The sequence below is a fragment of the Alternaria rosae genome, assembly GCF_020736505.1.
Source record: "Alternaria rosae strain MPI-PUGE-AT-0040 chromosome Unknown BKA58scaffold_6, whole genome shotgun sequence".
Classification (NCBI taxonomy): domain Eukaryota; kingdom Fungi; phylum Ascomycota; class Dothideomycetes; order Pleosporales; family Pleosporaceae; genus Alternaria; species Alternaria rosae.
The window spans coordinates 716021-734062 of record NW_025763575.1 but is presented as its reverse complement, the minus strand read 5'-3'; the positions used below and the strand labels follow the sequence as shown (position 1 = coordinate 734062).

The window sequence follows — 18042 nt, the reverse complement described above, 5'->3', positions numbered from 1 at the left end:
GATACGAAGACGGCGAATGGAAGGGACAAGTCTCCGGTCAAGTCGATGACAAAGTCGCCAGCGAAGAAGACCTTCAAGTCGCCTGCGAAATCGCGAACCAGCAGGAGCCCGTCAAAGTCAAATGGTAGTAGGTGATGGCTTCAGGCCAAGACAGTGATAATAACGAGAACGAGCACGAGAACGAGCACGAGAACGATATCGACTAGGACGCAGAGCCAGTGTCGACCTCAAAAGATACTGAGCTACCGACCCAGAAGAGAGGTTCACCACGAGCGCAACAAAGACCGATGTCGCAAAGACGATTAGATCTCGAGGCTGTACGCGAGACTCGTGTATATGACACGAGGACGCGAAGCGATGCAGTCCCCAAAAAGAAAAGAATCGCTCACAAGACGAATGGGAGGACGGTGCCGATGGGGTGTTGTATTGAGCAGAAAGAAAGAGCAGCAGACTATGCCAATCAGTGCGACACCACTAATCCGGGTGTCGTCATTGATGGCGAGGTATAGGAGGGGTCCACTGTGATGACACATGATGGTTCTGTTGGATTTCCTAATTGAGTTTGCGATTTCGTGGATGGCGTGGATCGAGCGATTGGTATTTCACAGCACGAGGAGGATTGGGAAGAAGAAGATGGACAGGGCACGATAAGAGAGATATGTATGAGGGAAAAGACCCTGCTACAACCAAGGAAGCCGGGAGACATGTACATTTGGAAGTTGGAGAAACAGTGAGTGCCGCCACCTCCAAAGAAAGATGGGCTCAACAAGGATGGAAAGGAGAGTTCTGCTATCTACAAAGGAAGATGTGAATGAGGAAACGAAAAAGAGAGGAATGCTATCTCCAAAGAGAGATATGCATGTAGAAGTTGGGAAGAAAAGTGCTGCTAGTCCTAAAGAGAGATGCACGTACAAAAGTTAGAAAGGAAATGGGGACTGCTGTCTCCAAAGGGGAATGGGCATGACGAACGAGAGTGTTGCTGTCTCCAAGGAGAGGTAGCACAAGAGATCTGGGGAGAAGAGTTGAATGGGATGCGATGAGAGTGGTCAAGCCGTGGAAAGACGGGCAGAGAGGGGTGGCCACTCGCCAGATTGAGTATCGCGACGGTATGCTTACAGCAGACTGCGGTACACTGTCTGCGCTATTTTTTTTCCCTTGGCTTCGATAGTACATAGATGCATGTACTCCATATTGAATTCATGATTCCTGTTGATGTAGACTAGATCATTAATTCCCAATGACTTATCTTCCGTATTCCCCATCGCAAGACTACATGACTGTCAAGAACCACACTTTTAATATCCGAGTGACCTACACTGTGCGCGAATCACTACCATAACATCCTGCCTACCAGTGGTAATCCACCTTGGGAATAGCCTCTGGCCGAGAAGCACCGCTGGGCGAGTCTGAACGACCGCGACCGCGACTACTTCCTTGTAACTGACTGCTTGCCCGTCCACGAGAAGCTCCCTGTCTAACACTATCGCGGTATCCGCTCGAAGCTTGGTATCCACGACCTCGACCTGTGTCCGTACCGAAATCCGGATCACCGTCATACTGAGTAATAGCCTTCGCCGCAGGCTGTGTTGGCTTTGGTGCGAGAACAGACGCAAGGGGTACAGGTACGCCGCCATCTCCTGTGACTTCATGGTCGCTCCAGCTCTCCGCGTCATCCTTGACCCTCTGTTCGGCATCCTCAAGAGCAGCCTGAAGTTTAGCGCTCTTCTCATTCTCTCGCAGATCGTCCAACTCTGGAGAACCGCGAAGGGTAGCCTCCTTCACGCAGATGGCTAGCATGGCCCACACAGTGTATACAGCATCGTTGCCTGCGTTATGAAGATGCCATGCGGCGACATCGAAGGCGTTCATGATCCGGCCTAAACTAGTGGGCTGCTGCTCCCGACGCCAGACTTTGTACATGGTCGCGGTGTCCATGGCCTCGAGGATGTTCTCTACCTTCATCGGATCGTAACCGAGTTGCTGGAGGTACCGAACGTCACCCAGGGTATCATGACCGAGGAAGATTATGTTACGCTTCTCAGTAGGATCAAAGTGGCTGAGGAAGTCGTCGTCATCTTGGGCTGCGAAAGGTGCTTGGAAACAGGCCGCGACGTGACTTGCAGCTTCTCTGAGTGATATAAATGTCGACTGACCGAAGCGGAAACTGTCTGGATGTCCAGAAACGAACTCAGAATTGACCAGGTGGCGATGTTCCTTGATGCGAAAGTGACGGGCACGAATCTTCTCTCTCCAGGCCGTGCCATCCACGCCAGGCGGAACACTAACCAGGTCACGGGTATCAAGGGTAGCAACACCAACTTCGGTGATCTTGTGATGGGCTCTCTCGTACGACTCTATGTCGACGCATACGAAGACGACAGACTGATCGAAAGGGAATGGAGCTGGCTGGGATGGATCGACTGCCGGAGACAAGGTGGACGAAGATGGATCCTGAATGGAATCGCGGAGACCAAGATACCTTGACGCACGTTTGAATTGGTCGGTCATTGACTTGTTCTTGCCTAGTCGCTCTTGCTGCTTCTTTGCTTTGGTTGCCTTGTTCTTCGCCTTCTGTGTTTCAGCCAGGTTCTCCATCAGTTGCTTGAAATCTTCCAGAGTAGGTACTCCGAGCGGTGGATGTAAAGGCTCGCCTGCCGCGCGGAAATGTTCATTGGGCGCGTTCTCGGCCATGCTATCGACGTCTTCGCGCGAGTGTGAGCGTCCAAGGTATCGAGGCAAGCAGCGAGGATGATCAGGGAATTGCACAAGTAGACCCTGAAGATGACAGTTAGTCTAGAACTTCAGGCAGTACGTATGAGCGGGCAATGTTACCTCCTCACGCTGCTGGTCGCTAATCCTCAAAGAGAGATTGAGGTGCTTGTTGATCTCACCAAGCAAGGCTTGAACTTGACTCTCACAAACGAGTACAAAAGGTTTGGAGGTCTCTTCGATGTCCCAGACGTAATACCTGGTGAGATTAGCAAGTGATTGGTGATAGTCTTCGCAATGCGGTGATATCCTTCTTTAGGGTAATCATATGAGGTGAACTTACAGGTCCCACTCTCGCTGCCAAAATTTTCCTTGATCGAAGAAGGCAGATGCAATGTCTTGCATATGACTCTTATCGCAGTACTTGTAGGGGTACTTTGAAAGTGCCTGGATAGCAGTGAAGTGATGGCGAGGTGAGGCTAGGTCCCCACGTTGCAGATCGGTAACGGGAAGACCAGCGGCATCGGTTCGAGGAGCTGGAGCTGTGGCGGTGGAGAGTCGCATCGAGTCCAGGTTTGGGTTGAATGAGCTATTGGCGTCTTTGACCCAGACGAAGCGGCGCTCGGTGTTCTCGACGTCAGGCGGTGTCTTTATGCGCGTATCAACGTTACTGGCTGGAATCTGTTTGCTAGCAGGCGGGTTTGGAGGGGTGTTTTCGAGCGATACACCACCAGTGGAGTCGTTGTAGCTGGCATGGTCAGGTTTGGGTTCGGGGTTGGGCTCAGATTGAGGAGAGACAGGGCGGTCAGGAATAGCATCAACGTCTGTTTGAACGAACCTCCGGAGACGCTGAAGCCGTCCTGAAGCCATGGTGGGTGTTTGACGAATGGGAGTTGTTTGCGAGAGACAGCGCGAGGGAAGATATATGCGGGGATCGCGCCTGGACAGACGGATGAGGGAGGAGCAAACGGCAGGCGCGGTAAGCGAGAGCCTCACCCAGACTTCTGAGAGACAGAAAACAGAAAAATGAGTCACGCGACATGAGAACTGGAAAGAGAGTTTGGCTTAATCTGACAATGGTCTTTGCAAAGGAGATGTGTGTGAACGGAAGGCGCATGGTGTAACATATCCATGGATGCTCCAATGTGCACTATCACGAGAAGTGCATTTCATACTACCCGTAGAATGTACATACCGACTTAGAGCAGCGAATAATTGTGATGCATCTGGTTTACATGTGCCGAAAGTTGCTTATTTGATGGCACACTGGGTCGTCATGTGGGGAGAGATTCAGGGGTAGGTGGAGATGCAAAGCCTTCCCAGGAGTAAAGTCAGTACGACACATGTTCTGGCTACTCTGAAATAACGCACGAGAAGTGAAAGACAATACAGCTGCTAACGCACAGATGAGGTGTTGCGGGGCGATGCGGGAGCTGCGTGCCGGCACCTGGGCAAACTCGCAAGCGCATGGGCGTTCCTGAGAGATCGACGAGAGGCGCGACCAAAGCGGCTAGCACGAACTCCCTCCGCGAACCTCACTGCGACCAGCTCCCATCAGCCGCCCTATCGCCGTCAGCGCATATCGCAACTCGCGCCCTCACAATCGCGCTGATTCTCCTCAATAATCTAGTTGACGCGTGGCTGGAGAGTCTGACGCGTGCGTCGCAAGCCTCCATCTACTCTGCCTCCCCGCGATGCGCCATGTCTGAAGCCGACGATGCGCCAGAAATGGCCCAACCCGCCCCCAATCCGGACGCCCAGACGACGGTGAATGACTTCCTCGACTATACCGAATTCTTTCCGTCCGACTTGGTGCGCTCGTTGACGCTGATTGCCGACCTCGATTCGACCTACTCGGACGCCGTCCAGCAGGTCCACGAGCTGACGGTCCAGTATGGCAAGCTGCCCGCCCTCCCCGAGCAAGAGCGCCCCGATCCGGTATTACTACGCAAGCAAATCGCCCAGCATCTTCAAAAGGCCATCAATCAGAGAGAGTTTGCATATACGGAAGCGTCGCGGCTATATGAGGTCACGGTGCGCCACTGCCAGCGCTCATCGGTTATCAAGAGGAAACTCCAGGCCCAACCCCAACCGCCCTCACGCGACCCTACGCCCCCGCCAGTCTCTCCGAGCGCCCACCGACCCGTAAACCGCGACTACATACGCCCCGCCCATCTGCGCCTGACCTTCGATGGCGGCCGGCATGGCGCCAACACCTCACGACCCCGAGACAGGCACAGGAAGACTGCCGTTCCTCTGCCACGAGGACGTGGGCGCCGCGGTGCAACATACTCGTCAGACTCAGATGGTGGTTCAGGCATCGATGTGGCATCACATAGGAAGCGCAAGGACAACCGGGACAGGCATTCAAGAGCAACTGGGGGCAGGTCGCGCGCTGCTGGCGTACTCGGTACCAACGTGCACAGCTCTATCGCTGGTATATCTACCAGTAATGCGCTCGCACAATTGGCTCCACCACCAGCCGACGCGAAACCCGGTAGCAAGTGGGCACCCTGGAAGAAGTTGACCGAATACGAAATGGCCGTCCTGCGCAAGCAGATGAAGAAGAACGCTGTATGGACTCCTAGTCAGACTATGATGATCCGTGAGCTTGAGAAGAAGCATCGTACAGAGGCAGATTACGAAAGGGAGAAGGCCCGCTGCGAAGCGACAGGCGAGCACTTCCTGGACGAGGAGCCCGAGACGTTGCAACAGATTATGACAGCTTCTGGCCTGGGGCTTTTGGCACCGCATGGCCCGCAGGCAGCAAATCCACCCCCGCCAATCGAGTCTGTGGAGGAAGATTCCAAAGAAGAATCCGGTCCAGTTAGCATCCGCCTCAAGCCTGTCGCGACAAAAGAAGGCCGGAAGCTCGATCGCATGTCACAGCGCCAAAAAGCTATGCACGACGCACAAGAGCTCATTGGTGCTTCCGAGAAGATTAGAGAAGCAGCCAAGGAGCTCACGGAACTCAACTTCAGCTCCAGTGTTGCGGCAACTGCGAATCAAAAGAAGAGAACCCCGGTCAGACTATCGAATAAGCGGAAGCGCGATGCTTCTCCTCCACCCACCACCGACGGCGCCATCGAGACCACCAGAGAAGCGTCGGTAGCAACTCAAGACAGCGCGTCAAGGCCGCCAGAACCTAAGCGCGCACGTCTGCAGCTCATTGCTCCAGCACCAAGCTCGGTCGCCTCCCCGATACCGACCCCCAACTCGACCGTATCCACCCCTCGTGATCGGACGGCCTCGGTTGTGCCCTCGCCAGCAGCACACTCCCCCATACCAATTCTAGAGCCCGCAAAGCCTTCGACGAATGGGAATACTGTACAAGTGCCGCTTGCGCCAGCAGGTCCGAGCACACCGAAAGTCAACAAGGCCATTTCGAAAGAGGCAAGTCCTGAGCTCACACCCATTACAACATCGCCAGTACCGCCAGAGGAATCGCCTGTTATGCCACAAGCTCAGCAATCACCAGTACCTATTAAAGCCCCAACTCCTCCAGCTTCGGTCCCAGCACCAACAGCAGCTTCGACTAGGCCCAAACGCGAATCCGTTGCTCCGAAAGCTCCCACTCCGCCAGTGACCACCCTCCCGCTTACGAAGTCCTCAAAGACCCCTACACCAGTGCCTGAGCCCCGCCCAGAGACACCTGCAGCACCAACACTACGTCCTCGCTCTGCACGCGGTCATGTCCCTACACCCAAGGCGCAAAGCGAAGAGCCCAAGCCCAACGAAGAAGGTAGGATAACTCGCGAAACCCGTCGTCATAGTGTCTTTAGCCAACCCGCAACCACGCTCACAGTACCTGCACCACCGCCACCGCCTACGCGCACTAGTAGCCGCCGGAAGCCTCCTCCAAAGGGTGAAGTCACGAATGCGGAAGACGGCCAAAAGACAGTCACAAACGTCAAACGTGCGCAAGGTAGCAAAAACAAGAGGAAGAAGAAGGCCGAAGAGGAGGCCGAACAAGCCGACGACATCGATCCCAACGAGCCCCGATACTGTATCTGCGACGACGTTAGTTACGGGCAAATGATATCGTGTGATAATAACGTAAGTCCAAACCCCTTGAACAACAACTAACTTTACTGTCGAACCGAGACTGATAACATCCCACAGTGCGATAAGGAGTGGTTTCATCTCCCATGCATGGACATGACCGAAGACGACATACCATCTCGTCGCGCCAAATGGTACTGTCCAGACTGTCGCACAGCGCTGGGCACAGATGCATATGGCAACCCGTTGGTTCCGCCTCCACTGCCAGGACGCCGCGGTAATCGGTAGGTTCAACCCTTTTCTGTTTACGGGTCCGACTTGCGATATTAATGTTTGTTGAGGGGATGGAGTACTTAGTGGGTTTAATAGGTCGGCTTGAGCGGGCGGGCGAGCGGTCGATATGGGTACGGATTCGGATACCCATCGGATGGGCTTGGGCTCGACAGGCGCTGGCGTTGATGCTGGAGTATGGTATGGTATGATATTCTTTGCCCCACGGAGGGGAAGGTGTAACATCATAGGGTTATGGGTTAGCTGTCATCCTTTGTTTACTGGCATGGTGTCTGGAGTTGGCAGCGTATTTGTCTACGGACAGCTGTCTTGGGTATGAATATACCCGTCTAGTTATCATATCACCATGCACTTCAAAATCGAAAGGGCTCTATGTGTCCGTTACTCTTAATGAGTCGTGTATTGACAGCGGGAGATTGACAGGTTCCCGTGCGCTACGTTTACCCTACAGCTTCATAGAATGGAGTTATGGGATTTACTGGGTACTGCGCACGGATGGTACGCTCGGGGTGATGACGCACAAGTTGATGGGGAAGGTGCACTCATAGTCACTGAACCGCCAAATCAATTCACTTCAAGTCACTCTTCTTACCTTTGCAATGGGCTGCTATAATGCTTTCACATGCAGTTCTTGCTGCTTGCGGAAACACAGTCAATGCTCGCCGGATCTCCTCTACCTCACCTCTTTCTCCTAGTTCTACCTGGACTACTGCGAAAGCTCTCTAACTCTCAACTGTACCTCACCTTCCGATACTCAACTACTGCATCACAGTCACTCGATCGACATTGACCCGTCATCCCGAGATCATGGCATCTGAGAGCGCACTGCTGCAACTCCCAGAAGACATTTTCCACGACATCATCGTCCATTATGTACACGCGGTTTCAGTTCAGGAAGCCTCGGCTGCTCGTGCAGTTTCTAGTAAGATACACTTCGGTATCATGAACCCAGTCTGCATGCGCTAACAACTTGCACAGGGATTCAACCAAGTGATCCGCTACCAGATCGCCAATCACTTGCTTTTCAGCGGCTTCTACTATGACAGAGAGGCTAGAATATCAAGAGACTGCGGCGCTAGACTAAGAGTTTCGTGTCACATGCTCCCCGACATCCTCCGAAGCACTGTACGAAAGGCCTTCAACAATCCGCTTGCCACCTCTATCGAGTCACGCGCTGAGGCGGTCCTCAATATCGAAGGCCATCCCTACGATGAGAAGACCAAAACTCAATACGTTGAGTACATCTTCCAGTATCTGACCCGAGGAGGCAAGCACGCAATTATGCAACGGGTGCTTCGCTCGCGCAGCGACAATTCGCTTTTTACTTCTACAGAACGGCCCGACTTAGTCAGCGTTGCCGCTGTAGGTAGCCTGGCGGCAGTGAAGGACCTTCTCGAGAGGAATGAATCAGATTGGCCCTCGTGGCCATACATCCGACAGCATGCGTTCGACGACAATGTCTACGTAGATCCTATTCAAGCGGCAGCATCTAATGGACACATCAAAGTCGTATAGCATCTACTTAAGACGCTTGAAGATTTCAGAGGTAAAGGCAAGTGGACCACCGATTCTAAACACAGATTTCAGTGCATCCTTGACTTGGCCATCCAGTCCAAGCACCCCCAAACAATTCTTACGTTGGCAGTAGTCGCTAGGAAGCATGAAGTCTGTGATTCAAACTTGACTCATGGCCAGGATTTATCATGTGTCGAACTGTGGATCAAAACAGCTATACAGACCGGCTGCATGGAGACCTTCCAGACTACCATGGCATTGATTGGGAGTATGAAACACATTGTCCCCATATCCGCGAAGAGACTCGTGGCAAAAGCGCTGCTCTTCTCATGCGAACACGGCCAAGTGGAGGTCCTTCGACATACCATTGCCCACAATCCCATTTATTGAAGCGGGAGGGAGCTGGAACGGGTTCGGATATAGCCCGATGGCACACGGATCCAGTACAACAGGTCTTAGGTATATCATGCATGCAAACATGAGCCCAGTACCTCCAACGACGCGTTATCGATGTACTTCTCGAACACGCCGTCTCCATCAACGCAGGCTCTCCAATTATACGAGCCATCCAGTACGATAACATCTCTATCGTCAAGTACATGCTCGACCAGGGCGCAAATCATAACCGGCATATACACAGCAATTGCCTTATGCAGCTGAATTCTGGAGCTCGTAAAAGTTGGAAGGATTTCAAGAAGAGTGAGATGATCCCGGTCATTTTTCTACCTTGTGGCTAAACATAGGGGGAAGCCGCGTTATTCGCTTCGAGGTGGACCAGACCGCCTCGCGAGCTTTGTTGAGGATATTGAGGATAGTGAGTTGACTTCGTCATGAATAAGTAGTGGAAGTGTTTTCGGCGGGGAATAAAGGGGGTGTTAGCGAGATCATATCCAGCATTCACAAGTATCTCGTCACATACGTGATGGTACAGTTTACATCTGTGATGCAAGTACTGTAATAGGTCGATGAGATAAATGACTTGGAGCCGACGTCGAACATAGCAAGCTCTAGACTGCGAAGCTGAAGGTAACGTACGGCCTTCGCCCTGCCTAGACCCCAACTCTTCTCCGACGATCTACTAAAGACAACCTCCTAGGTTTCCAAGTCGAAAAGAGGTATTTCCCAAGAGATAAACAAGGTGCAGCTGAAGTCAAGAATCTCGCAACCCCACATTCCGATTCGTTCTTAGCGCCTGCCTAGCGCAAGCTTCATTGGTGCATCTATCGTCGTCATCCTCCGCGGGATTCGTGCTACTAACACCTCACTCATCAATATTGCTCAGCCACAACGCCCTGATGCTCAACCCGTATCTGCCGTAACGCCGTTGTGCCGACGCATTATGGATTGCGACGATTGGCGGTCGGGCCTTCCGTGCCTGGAGACCGGATGATGACCGGTGGGCGGAAACCGTCAGCTACACCCTGTTCCCACGTTTGCGCATTCGCGCAGTGGGTCTGACTGCTTGTGACAGCCGTCAGGCATCCTTCAAGACCACCACGATGTCTTCGACAACGTTGCTCTCTCCTTCTGCTCACAACCTGCCTTGCTACCTCGATTGCGAACACGAGCATTCATCCCAGACGCATTTAACAACTTTGCGCAATGTTCGCCGCGGCATCGTGTAGCCATACGCAGGCCAGCCTACCAAGATTGAGCACAACCAAGCGAATATGTAGAAGGGATTCGCTGTCTTCTTCCAGGACCCGTGATTCGGGTTACAACAGCGATCCTGATTCTCTCTCACCCTTAGATGCGGGAACGTTGGATCAGGGTATTGCCTACTACAATTTCTAGCGGGAGGTCAGATCGCTAACGGCGCAGCAGACATATTTTTCGGACCTCCTCCCTGCGTGCCGAGCATTCTTGTCAACAACAAGGCTACCTTTCTCAAGAGATGCACCGTCGATAGGCCATGGTTGGTTGGACAGAACAACATTACCAGCAACCCTGCAGAAGTCGTCACCAACCAGACATTCCTCGACACCACGCCTCCGGAAGCTCCAGAAATAGGATTCGTCAAGACTCTTATTGATTGTGCACGTAAAGACAGTCCTCAAGATAGGCCAACATCAGAAGACGAAGATATAGAGAGGTGGATCGACGACAATCTTCCATCCGCTAAGCGTCCCAGAGAAAGAGTGACATCCATCGTCTCCATCTCATCCACCAGCTCTTGCGACATGCACACCAACACGGACGTCAGTGAAGACGAAATGGAGCATGACATTCGGCCGATGCAACCATCTCCAGCACCCATGCAGAAAATTGTTGAGCTCATCCTACGCAAAGTCGAAATCAACCTCCGCAATGCAGCTTACAAGCAATGTACTGGACGTAGCGCCGCGCACAGCCAAGCTAGATCCACGCTGCCTTCGGATCAGACTAGTCGGAAGACGTCTGTGAGCTCAGGATCAAAGCGCAAGTCCCGTTTGGAGGGCAGCCCGCCGCCAGAAGATGATGACGAAGATGGCTCAAGCAAGCGACGTCGTGGATCAACGACGACTACCGATGAGTCTGAGTCCGGCGCGAGGTTCGCATGTCCTTTCTACAAGCACGACCCCGATCGGTATCGCAACAGGAGAACCTGTCCCGGGCCTGGCTGGCCAACCGTTCATCGAATGAAAGAGCATCTCTACCGATCACATTCCCAACCGATATTTTGTCCAATCTGCTACGCGACCTTCAAGTCAGACAAGGAGCAATCGAGTCATGTGCGTCTGCAGCAATGCGAGAGATCATTACCCCAACAGATCGAAGGGATCGATCGCGAAACTGTGTGGACGTTGAGGAAGCGCACCACTGCATTGCGACTAGAGGAAGATAAATGGAGAGATGTATATCAAGTTCTCTTTCCAGACGTATCTACTGCTGAGATACCTAGTCCCTGTAAGTCATCGCGCCATGCTGGATCTTCGACCGCTAACGTACGTCAGTCTATGATTGTGACTCACCTAGTGAAACATCGCGACGCTTCCGCAGAGACCTTCTGCGCCGCGTGCAAGAGGAACTGCTCATTGAGGCCGACCAAGTCCCTACTCCCGTCGAGCAACAGCTTCTACAGCGCGTAGCCCAGATAGTGCGCCGTTGCGAACACGATCTACTGAACCAGGCGCAGCCGCCGTCCACTCCTGCCTTCAATCCAGACCGACGTGCAAGTGCCAGTTCTATAAATAGCTCGTACCAAGCCACGCCTCTACCTGCAGCCACCCCGGCCTTCCAGAGACCATCCCTAGCAGTACCAGCGAATGTGACTGGGAGAGAACACAGATATGATTCCAGCGTCGAACCAGACGCAGTGCCCTATATACCAGAGCCCACAATGGAGTTTGGTGATGTTGTCTGGAATGATCCGCCATATATTTTCGGCACGGGGATCCATTGGGAGGCTGTCTTTCCGCCTGCGCCTGAAACGCAGTATCTGGGGAGTGATGAGGCGGCTACGAATTTCTCGGTCCCAATGTGGACGTAGTCGGTATCTGTGGTATGCGGGCAGAGATGGTATCCATGTCTTGAACAGGATGGATGCTTCCGAGCATTTGGTAAATTTAGATATCTCGTAGATACGGCCGTGGAATATACAATCGACTCTCCACGATAGTGTTGCTCGATAACTCCTAGCAAGGCAGATGGGACTTTAGTCTCTAGGTATGCACGTGTTACGTGTAATTTCGGCATGCCAAGTGATTGTTGTTGCGATGTCATGAATCAGAAAATCGTGGCGCGGCCCGAGTCATTTGTCGCGTCTTTCGTCTCGCACAGGTCTATACAAACTCTCGTCGCGCCATCATGGCACCCAGACTACGCATACCGACTGTCGAATTCCGATCGCTCCTTCTACCGCCTGTACAAATTCCGATACGCGCCCTCCAAACATTGTTCCGCCCGCAATGCGCCCGTCACGTTCCGCGCCGCGCCTGTCCTGCCCAGCGCCTCGAGCAGCGCCGCGCGCTCAACCTATACAAAACGGCCAAGGCCAAGACAGTCCTCGGACAGCACAAAGTTCTGAACTTTACTCAGTGGGAGGTTGAGAAGATAGTGCCACTGGAAAAATTAGAACACCGAGTCAAATTATGGAAGACAGACAAGAAGTCTAAACGGCTGTCCTTGATAGCGGAGAGCATCTCATTCCAGGAGCTCCTAGAGAAGCATGTCGAACCCGGGAAAATGCTCTACTGTCTAAACGAGATCAAGAAAGGAATGGCGAAAAAATACATCGACGAACCAGAGCTGCAAATACCCGGAGAGTTGCACGATTTCGCCCTCCACATCGCCCACACATACAAAGCCCCAAAGACCGCGCAGCAAAAAGGGAAACAAATAGGTGGACTAAAAAACATCATCTTCAACGAGTCAAGCCCGGTGGAATTTTTCAGAATGTGCATAGACCGCGCCTACCAATTCATCGAAGGCGGGCACGCAGTCGAGTTCCGGCTGCGCTTGCAAGGGAAGACGCTCTTGAAAGAAGAACGTATCAAGCCCGCAGGACCCGAGCGCTGGACATGGATGCACATGCACTTCCCGCACCTCCGCCCCGACATCATCATGAAGAGCATGCCAGAGGGCACACGCTACCTGATCAACCCCGTGAGCGACGGTCGCTTAGTCCAATGGGTCGCAGTCGCAGGCCATAAGATGGAACCAGCCGTCAACCTCGACAAGCGGCTCTTCCGCATCAAGTCCTCAGTCACCTCGTCCATTAAATCTGGTAACCAGGCCATGTTACCCAAGATTATGCGTCAGCAGTTACGAGAGTCTGGATCAGAAGACTATAGTATTAATACGGGGCTGCCGAGGGAGCAGGCAAGAGCAAAACATGGGAAGGGAGGCAAGAAGGTGTATAGTGGGGAGGAGAAGAAGTGGCTCCAGAGGGATGCGGAGACGGATGGGTTCCTCGTGCCGGATTCGGATGGAAAGGCGCCGATTAGGAAGTTGGATAGTCGGATTGATACGCGAGGAGGGACTAATCGGTGGCAGCAGAGGGGGTATGTTGGGAATAAAAATGGTCCTAAGGAATTTTAGGGGACATGGGGACGTTATCCAGAGAGCGCAAACTTTTGATTTATTTATCAAAATAAAGCAGCTCTCCGCTCACGTTCGCGTGCCGAAGGCCATGTGATACAAAAACAACATGGCTGTTTCGGCGTCCAACATGTAGTTTGTTTCACCTAACTCCTGTATGACGAAGTTTGTTGTTGGTGTTGGTGACGGCTTGGCAGGCAACGTTGGGCAGTGACCACATCTCTGGGCCGGACATGGATACGGCCGATCATGTTTATCCACCCAAGCCACTCCTTATTCCGCGACCGTCCGTTGCACATGCATGCGTGCTAGTGAACGACCTGCCGCACGAATAATGCCGCGACCCTGATTTCTCCCGCCCACTCCATCAATCCTCCAACTGTCCTAATCCCTCGCCGTACCCTCCCCCGCTGTTCGTCATCGCCGCCGCTGCCACCGACGCCGAGGCCGCGTTCTATATCCCAGTCAATCGCTGCACGCTTACCTCGATCGAACCCGCAACGTCACTACCCTGAGCCTCGATGAACGCAGCGCGGCAGGCGTGTCGCCCCAAGCACCAGGTCCTGGTCCTAAAATGCTACCCCAAGGTGCAGAAGAGCGATGCCGAGGCCAAGGCCAATTCGAGCGAGTTGAGCTACCTGCTCTTCTACGCAAGCACGCGCCGCAGTAAGCTGCAAAAGGTCGTCGACTTCCTGGACAAGAGGGCGACCAAGGATGTGTGGAAAGTCCGGACAGGCAATGTCCAGGTCACGATGCAGATCATCAAGGCGTTGATTGAGAAGTGCCCGCGCGACCTCCCCCTCTATGCCACCGCTGTCCTGCATATCTTGCGCACCATCCTCAATTCCAACGACGTTACTATGGTCGAGGAGTCAGTGCCGACCTTCGAGGCTCTGTGCGCGCATCAGGATCCCGCCGCCCTCGCAGCCGACCAAGACTACATCAAGAAGTACGAAGAGATTGTACAATTATACGCCCAATTCGCGTCCAAGGAGACTGTCAAGACGGGCAAGGCACCAGTCAGCTGGCCGGTCGCGATCAGATACCGGAAGGCTGGGCTGCAGGCGCTCAAGGCCATTGCCTCGTCTGAGTCACTGGGGTCTGAGACCGGGCGTCAACTGGGCGCTGTCATACCAGTCATACTCCTCAACATACACTCGGAGAGCGGCGCATACCTCAAGCGGTTGGAGATACGAGAAGCCGCCAAGGGCGAACATGAGAAAGAGGTGGCACTGCGACGGCGGCAGAGTGTCTCTACCGCGCGGACCGACGACGACGACGGCGACCCGATCGCGGCATCTGGTACAACGGAGGATGCGGATAAGCTTGCGGAAGAAGAGGTGGGAGTACTCGCGCTCCAGGCCTTGAGGAGCATATTCCAGGGTGTGAATCGAGGGCAGCTCCGGCTTGCGACGTCCGCTGTGCTCAAGTTTATCGGATCACATGTCAAGAGCCTGCAAGAAGCTGCACCGAACGAAAGCAGCCATTGGGCGACTACACTCATGGCCATGATCTGCGCATGGGTCCCCGTACAAGACCGATACACAATCCTAGTAGGCGCAGTGGAAGCCCTGGTCCGCAGTCCAATCGTGGAAGACGACCTCGAACGGCAGCTGACTCTGGCGACGATCATCGACTACCTTCTAGCCTCGACGATCAACTTCATCGGACTGAGTGTCATGGATGTCCTGGTCGGGCTTATTTCTCACTCATTGCTACTCCTCCAGCTTGGTGGTCCGGGATCAAACATCGTACCGCATCATCAGCAGACAACATCTGTCGTATCGGAGAAGGAGGGTAGCAATGAATCGTCGACGGCCAATCTGGATAGTGTCGTTATGGAAGTCGTCAAGAAGCCTTCTGATGCGAGGATGCAGCTTCTGGATACAGTGCAGAGATGCATGGCAGATCTCGCGACACATGTATACTACACTGATCAGATTTCCGATATGGTGGAAGCCATACTGAGCCGACTAAAGCCATCGCGGCTTTCGAGCGTTTCCTCCACCACCGAAGCGATACAGAACCCTGAAGGGGCGATAGATGCTGTCGCTGATTCCATCAGTATGCAAGAGAAGACGCATGTGGATCGTTTCTTCTCTTTCGAAACAGCACGCATCACTGCTCTAGACGCCGTCAAAGCCATCATAAAGACGGCCAACACCCGAAGACCAGATGGCTCATCGGCTTCTGTGTCGCGGAGCAAAGTAGGTGTGAGTGTTTGGGAAGGTACACAATGGCTTTTGCGTGATCCGAGTGGTCAAGTCAGGAAAGCATACGTAGATGCGCTGATCACCTGGCTCAATACGGAGAAAGACAAGGAAGACTTAAAGATCGTGGACAACTACAGGCGGAAGGAGAAGGAGGATGATAAGAATGCGCTGGCAAGACGTGCGGTCTCGAATGCTTCGAACAGGAAGAGAGTGTCGAAACGTGGTAGGGACACGTTTCTGCCATTGCTCCATCTGGCGGTGTATGAAAATGCACTTCACTATGTTGACTCCGAGGCGGACTACCTGCTCCTCCATCTACTGCTCACTACTCTGGTGAACAGGCTCGGAGTGAACGCAGCGAGGAGCGGGTTGCCAATGATCATGCGGCTGCAAGAGGACATCGTTACCATCGAAGACCCCGGTGCTAAGCTGCGCCTGGGAAGCTTGGTACACGGATACCTCTGGGCACTCAGCATGACCTTGGACTTTGAGGTTTCCTCCGTCGGTCGCGCTCTCCACAACGAGATCACGCGCAGAAGCAGTAAAGGTCTATGGATGAAGAGCATACGCGTCCCACCAATGCCGATCGAGCTGATAGAGACGCCGCACCCGACTCCTGTCGCTATCCCGCCAGAGATTGTCGAGAACGAAGCGCTCAAGCCCTTTGACAACCGCGAGGCATTGGTCGAGAAGATATCGGAAGGTTATTCGACTTCCCTATACTCGCCGCCTTCATCGCCTCCTGGCTCACCTGGTCGTACAGTGTCTGCATCCATTCCTACCATTCATCAACCGACACAGTCTGTGAGCCAGCAGAGTGCACCGGAACTTTCGTTCAAGGTCCGAGAAGATCTCTTGGCGAACTGGAGTCGCGAAGACTGCTTGTCTTCTCACACGAAGGATTCATCATCTGCTTCAATTTCTGGTTCCAAGACCGGTACTCATTACACTGCTGCTACACAGAAGAATAACTTCCTCGGTGTAAACATCCCAAATGGCAATCTCGATAGCAACGGTAGCTCGCCAGCCCAAAGCCCAAGACGCGCACACAGCAGACCTCCATCTGCGGCATATGGTCTGGTAGGCCGTCTCTCATCACCAAACCGAAGTCGCAGCCCAGGCGACACACCCAACAGCTCGTCATCCCTCCGCTCCACGGTCCGCGTCGACGACCTTCGCCGCGCACTTTCCACATCCGGTGGCGGCGCTCCGAGAACAGGCTACTCTCACCGTGCGCCTTCGCAACGACACCGCAAGTCATCCTCCGACCATGCATCTTCCGCCTCCGACTCGCTCGTCAGCGTACACTCCCTTTCGGATGCTTCTTTCATAACAACCCATCCAGCCACCGATTCTCAACAGCTCCAGAATCCTGACTCCCCTACCACACCCGCTGCGACACTTACTCCCCGCCCGCAAACAGCTACGTCCATGAACTTCAATATCAACAATAACACCGCTCCCACGAACGCGCGTGAAAGCACATACACAATGACGAATCTCCCTCCCGTCCCTCCCATACCAGAAGAACTGCGGACTTCACCAGACGGCCACGGTCGGAGTGACACGCGCGACTTTGCGACAAGACCCAAGACAGCGCCGAATGGGAGTAAAGCGGGACGGTCGCGCAGTGTGAAGAGTGGAGTCAGTAGAGGGAGGAGTGGCGAGCGGAATGCGAGAAGGGGCACTGGAGGTGCGGGAAGTAAACCGGACTTCACTGGGTTTTTGGATAGTATTGGGGTTGAGGATGCGGAGGATGATGACAGTGTTAGTGGTAGTGTGGTGGAGAGTGTGGGTACGGGGGGTGGAGTGGGGAGGGCGCCTTATTAGTTTTGAGACGTGAGGAGAAGGTGGGAGATGAGATTGGTGGTATGGTATGTATTCTTTCCCTTGTCTTTGAGATCCAACACATCTTCTCGTTGTTGCTCACATCGATGCTGTGTATACCTATCTCCTTTGTCTCGACTCTTGTTTCCTGTGTAATAGAGAGAAGGAAAGGAAGAAAAAGGAAGGAGAAGGCGGGAGAAGGAGAGGTGAAGGATAGAAGATGCGGCTTCCGCTTACGATAATACCGTTTGTGTTCACTGTGTTTTAAGATGCTGGGTTTGTTAGGTAACGTGCTGCGCTTGTTGAGAGGAAATTCAAGGGTACTAGAACTGTGGGTAGACTGGTAAGTCATTCGTGACATTACCTGATGTCGTGATGAAGGATTCATACCATTCCCACTAGTGAAGTCGAAATCAAGAATTGATGCATTCCATTATGCAGTCTTCATTCCATACGCGAGGACATA

The 18042-nt window shown here is 53.3% G+C and overlaps 5 protein-coding genes across 5 annotated transcripts; 4 read left to right on the top strand and 1 right to left on the bottom strand.

The window, feature by feature from the left end:
• Nucleotides 1-1260: 1260 nt before the first annotated feature.
• BKA58DRAFT_189654 (uncharacterized protein) lies at nucleotides 1261-3711 on the bottom strand. The gene is made up of 3 exons (XM_046165583.1): nucleotides 3053-3711; nucleotides 2833-2968; nucleotides 1261-2775 (listed from the first exon to the last, which is right to left on the bottom strand). The coding sequence occupies exons 1-3, from the start codon at nucleotides 3577-3579 to the stop codon at nucleotides 1348-1350; spliced, it is 2091 nt and encodes a 696-aa protein (XP_046024088.1). The 5' UTR covers nucleotides 3580-3711; the 3' UTR covers nucleotides 1261-1347.
• Nucleotides 3712-4242: 531 nt separating this feature from the next.
• BKA58DRAFT_386431 (uncharacterized protein) lies at nucleotides 4243-7577 on the top strand. The gene is made up of 3 exons (XM_046170462.1): nucleotides 4243-6765; nucleotides 6832-6995; nucleotides 7081-7577. The coding sequence occupies exons 1-3, from the start codon at nucleotides 4411-4413 to the stop codon at nucleotides 7088-7090; spliced, it is 2529 nt and encodes an 842-aa protein (XP_046024087.1). The 5' UTR covers nucleotides 4243-4410; the 3' UTR covers nucleotides 7091-7577.
• A 2105-nt stretch (nucleotides 7578-9682) lies between these two features.
• Nucleotides 9683-12162, top strand: BKA58DRAFT_421524 (uncharacterized protein). Its single transcript, XM_046172786.1, has 3 exons — nucleotides 9683-10288; nucleotides 10342-11403; nucleotides 11451-12162. Exons 1-3 carry the CDS (start codon nucleotides 10120-10122, stop codon nucleotides 11984-11986), a joined length of 1767 nt encoding a protein of 588 aa, XP_046024086.1. The 5' UTR covers nucleotides 9683-10119; the 3' UTR covers nucleotides 11987-12162.
• Nucleotide 12163: 1 nt separating this feature from the next.
• On the top strand, nucleotides 12164-13804 carry BKA58DRAFT_386427 (uncharacterized protein). Its single transcript, XM_046170461.1, has one exon. The coding sequence runs from the start codon at nucleotides 12304-12306 to the stop codon at nucleotides 13534-13536; it is 1233 nt and encodes a 410-aa protein (XP_046024085.1). The 5' UTR covers nucleotides 12164-12303; the 3' UTR covers nucleotides 13537-13804.
• A 6-nt stretch (nucleotides 13805-13810) lies between these two features.
• On the top strand, nucleotides 13811-17579 carry BKA58DRAFT_421522 (uncharacterized protein; the record flags this gene model as incomplete). The annotated part of the gene is made up of 1 exon (XM_046172785.1): nucleotides 13811-17579. Exon 1 carries the CDS (start codon nucleotides 14058-14060, stop codon nucleotides 17577-17579), a length of 3522 nt encoding a protein of 1173 aa, XP_046024084.1. The 5' UTR covers nucleotides 13811-14057.
• Between the last annotated feature and the right edge of the window lie 463 nt (nucleotides 17580-18042).